We start from the raw sequence: 3,879 nt of genomic DNA, 5'->3' as shown, positions 1-3,879 counted from the left end.
TATCCGTTCTCTAAACTGTTAAGGAATGAACCAATATCCCTGTAGGAGTAGAAAAAAAGTTTAACAGCTTCCAATTTCTATAAGCTATAATTTTAGGGCGATCTGATGTGGCACTTGTGATAGACAATACTTTTTCCTAAGAAAAGTTTGTCCCGACATTTCTTTTCATTTTCCATAGTTTTTCAGATACAGTCATTTTTATACACTTGTGCGTAAAAAATTCGCTTCTATCCGGAATATGAAAAAAATTCCAAATTATCAGTTCAAAATGGTGACAAATTTGCCAAGTTTTATTTGAGTTTTTATTGATTAGAAATTAAAATTAAAAAAGCTGTTTTTTGAGGCACATATTAGGGTTTGCTACCTCTGCTAGAGGGCGCTTCTCGACCATAGTTTATATGACACTTTCGAGTTTATTTTTTATGTAGTTTCCACCCTTTAAGTATCCTACAATCAATTTGGACCACCCTGTAGGTGTATTAGATTAGATATAGAGATTTATGTTATTACTTATTTTTATAAAATCGTGCAAAATATTCCTTTTTTTGCACCAGGGAATCAAAAATTTTTTTTGCACTGTGCTTTATTTGCTGTGCTTTTGTAACAAGTCGATTTTATAAAAAAATGTTTTATTCAGCCCATGCAAAAAGTCCTTTTTTGCACTTACGTGTTGTTAAACTCGACCTTTGATCTCGTATAAACAACTTCCACTTGCGTGCAAAAAAGATGAACTTTTTGCATAAATAGCTATTTAAAAGTACTTAATACAGATTATCGTTTACTATTAGTCTATGTTATTATTATTGTCTTTTAAAGCCGGCGCGTGGATGTCAGCTCCCATACTAATGCATTCGGGTATTGGACCTCGTGAACAATTAGAAGATCTGAACATTTCCGTAGTTGCCGATCTACCTGTGGGACAATTTCTTCAAGATCATGTTTTCTTCAGTGGTGTAGTGTTTAGGTAAGTGTTTGTACTGGGAGCAAAATAATTCGGTTTAGGACAACTTACCTCAGACGAAGAAAAGTCAACGAAAGAGGAAAGGAGAAAGGAAAAGAAGCAGTTTATTCTACTCAAGTACGTCTAATTAATTGACAAACATAACTAACTAACTTCTGCAAAATAAAACAGATCGTTCAATCTCGTTCTGTAACGACGACTGTGTCTTTTGAAAGACATTAAAATGCTCGAATATATTCGTATTCGAATCGGTTAAATAGTTAAAAGATATTAAAAGTTAAATATTAGAAATTGCATTGACCTGTCTCTCTCTTATTCTGACATTTACGAAAAAATGTCATAGAACAAAACGATGCGATCTTACCCAAGTTATCAAATGACGTTTTTAGATTTAAAGCTCGTCGCATGATTTTCCGAGATACAATGAGTTCATGGTTTCTTAGCAGCAGTTACTAGCGACGGAGTTACGAATTTTAAACTAATTTCCAGTCATTTCCTGGGCAAACTTTGATTGGAAAATTTTTTTTCCAACCGCTAGACAGCTAGACCTTCCCGTTGTTGATATACCTATAGCCTCTCCGTACCCTTAACCGGACACCCTGTACTGTTTCATTTATTTTTATACAATATATTTCAAATTGCAATATCGATTTGATTATGACGTAGAGATGTAGTGAATGGCTTGGCCTCTACAAGTGCGTTTGCTCCTCTCTCCTTCGTAAAATTGTGTTGAGAACACGTAAACAGGTCTTGGACAACCAAACATTTTGAAACAACAAAGATTTTGGTAGGCTACTTAAGGCCAATGTATAGAAATTTGAACTTTGAAATAAAATGACACAAATAAAAGTAGATGACACAAACTGTCACTTTTGGATTTCCAACAATATGTCACCTGCTATGACAACAAACTTAATTTTTGTTGACAACGTTGTAAACATGAGTTGGTATATTTACACCCATTAGACTCATATAGAAATAATACTGTTCAATAATACGATAAACCAAATGCCATTTATCCAATTAAGTGAATTATAATTTGCTTTATAGTTAAATTGAGTAGACTTTTTGTACTTTTTTGCATATTATAGGGTCAGACTACTTTGTGTCGTTTCAATAAAATAAAAGGCGAGAGAAACATAAAAAAATTACGTCACCGATGACGTGAATGCAGTTTTCTTTACACATAAATTAGTCGTATCGTTATATACCATATATTTATCGCACTAGTGTGGTAAAATCGATTATTACAATTACAAATTAAAAGAAGCTTCGTAATGGATCATTACGATGCTAGTCGTAGATAAAATGTCTTATTAAGAAGTATAATTAAAAGCTAGAATTTGAAAAATAACTTATATCTCGGTCTACCTCGTCATGGTAATATTTTCCACGTCCAAAAATTTTAGCATATTTTAAGGAGATGGCCAGCTGGAAAGAATACGAAGAAAGACAAACGTGGAAAAAGATAAATTATTTTTACTGAATCTTCAATGCTGAATAGAAAATCATTTAGAAAAAATCGACTTATTTTATTCTTGTAGAGGATAAAATTGCTTTCAAAATTTTCTTTTAATTTCTCTTGCTCAAGTTAGCACACAAGATTTGCTGTTTTTGTTTGTTTTGCTTTTCGGTCCGTTAAAAAGGTTAATTTTTGCAGACTTAATACAGTTGAATTCTTCTTGACAAGTGGATTTGTGAATAGTGGGCAACAGCAGATTGATCAGCAACACTGATTTTCTGACAGTTTACGGCCGCCATACTGAACGATTTTTGTCTCCCACTGGTTGCTTATGCTCCTTCTTGCTATATTTTTTTTATTCACTGATTTGTATCTGTGTACCTTTTCGCAAACATCTCGCTTAAACACCTTTACTTTTTTAATTTCTATTTTTTTAGATACAATATACCAGGTGTCCAAGAGCACCCTGGACATAGGAGATTAACATGGGAAAACGGTTTTGATTTTTTTGCGCCTGTACGGTTGATTTGATTGAAAAATCGTATTAATGAAAGTTGTAGTACTTATCACGGACTAGTTTTCCGTATTTTTTTCAGATCTGTAACCTGAGCCCTTTCGTCGTAAAATACGAACAAAAAGGAGAAAATTTAAACTTTTGGCCTGCACTGTATAGGCGGTTGTCGGGCAATGGGTTCACAGGTCATTGTTGCTGGTACGGTTGCTCGACAACTGCTTCTGGCAGTTTGATTAGGCTAGGTTAGGTTAGGTTAATTCTAGTAACATGATTCTGGTAGTAATTTAGTTTTGTTTATTAATTATATTATATTATTTATCATTAATCAATTTTGCAGAAATAACTATACCTTATTCAACTACCCATTTTTCGAAGAAGTTGAGCGTTACGCTGATCACCTGCGTCCTTTAACAAACCTTAACGAAGTAATGGCTTGGTCAGATTATGGAGAAAACACCACTTATGTGAGACCAAATATTGAACTAATAGTAGTGGATAATTCACATACGACGGGAATTACAGCTGCCGAAACATTTAGGTAAGTGAAAATTTCTTACACGGTGTCCTATCATTACATCGTTAAATAATATACTATTTTTCTGCGACTGTTTAATAATATGCCTATTATTCACTAGTTTTGAATAGACAATAACACTCATTACCTACCCGTAAGTAGTTAAAATAATATTGCAAATATCTCTAGACTTTTGGGACACCCTGTTCATCGGTGCCGTCCGCTTATGGACTGAAGTAATGAACGATTTACAACTACTCACGGGTAAGTAATGAGTGTTGCAATATCTCTAGACTACTCTATTCTAGACTTTTGAGACACCCTGTATAGCAAAAATCAAAGCACAATAGAGTGACTTAAGATTGTAATACAAACGTTTTAAATGTAACGGTCGTGAACGTTTGCTTCTTCAATATTTGTCAAATTCA

General features: G+C 33.6%; 1 protein-coding gene across 2 annotated transcripts; it reads left to right on the top strand.

Annotated features, from left to right (window-relative positions):
- Nucleotides 1-828: 828 nt before the first annotated feature.
- LOC145739930 (uncharacterized) lies at nucleotides 829-3,502 on the top strand. 2 transcript variants are annotated; one of them, XM_081995261.1, is made up of 2 exons: nucleotides 829-964; nucleotides 3,275-3,502. In XM_081995261.1, the coding sequence occupies exons 1-2, from the start codon at nucleotides 846-848 to the stop codon at nucleotides 3,477-3,479; spliced, it is 324 nt and encodes a 107-aa protein (XP_081851387.1). In that variant the 5' UTR covers nucleotides 829-845; the 3' UTR covers nucleotides 3,480-3,502. The 2 variants fall into 2 exon arrangements, 1 of the variants encoding a protein (XP_081851387.1); XR_014181281.1 differs by having other exon boundaries at nucleotides 949-1,078.
- The last annotated feature ends 377 nt before the right edge of the window (nucleotides 3,503-3,879 follow it).

This window comes from Ips typographus, unplaced genomic scaffold (genome assembly GCF_016097725.1).
Source record: "Ips typographus isolate SLU unplaced genomic scaffold, UJ_Ityp_2.0 IpsContig77, whole genome shotgun sequence".
NCBI classification, from domain to species: domain Eukaryota; kingdom Metazoa; phylum Arthropoda; class Insecta; order Coleoptera; family Curculionidae; genus Ips; species Ips typographus.
This window is presented reverse-complemented; position numbering and strand designations above follow the sequence as displayed.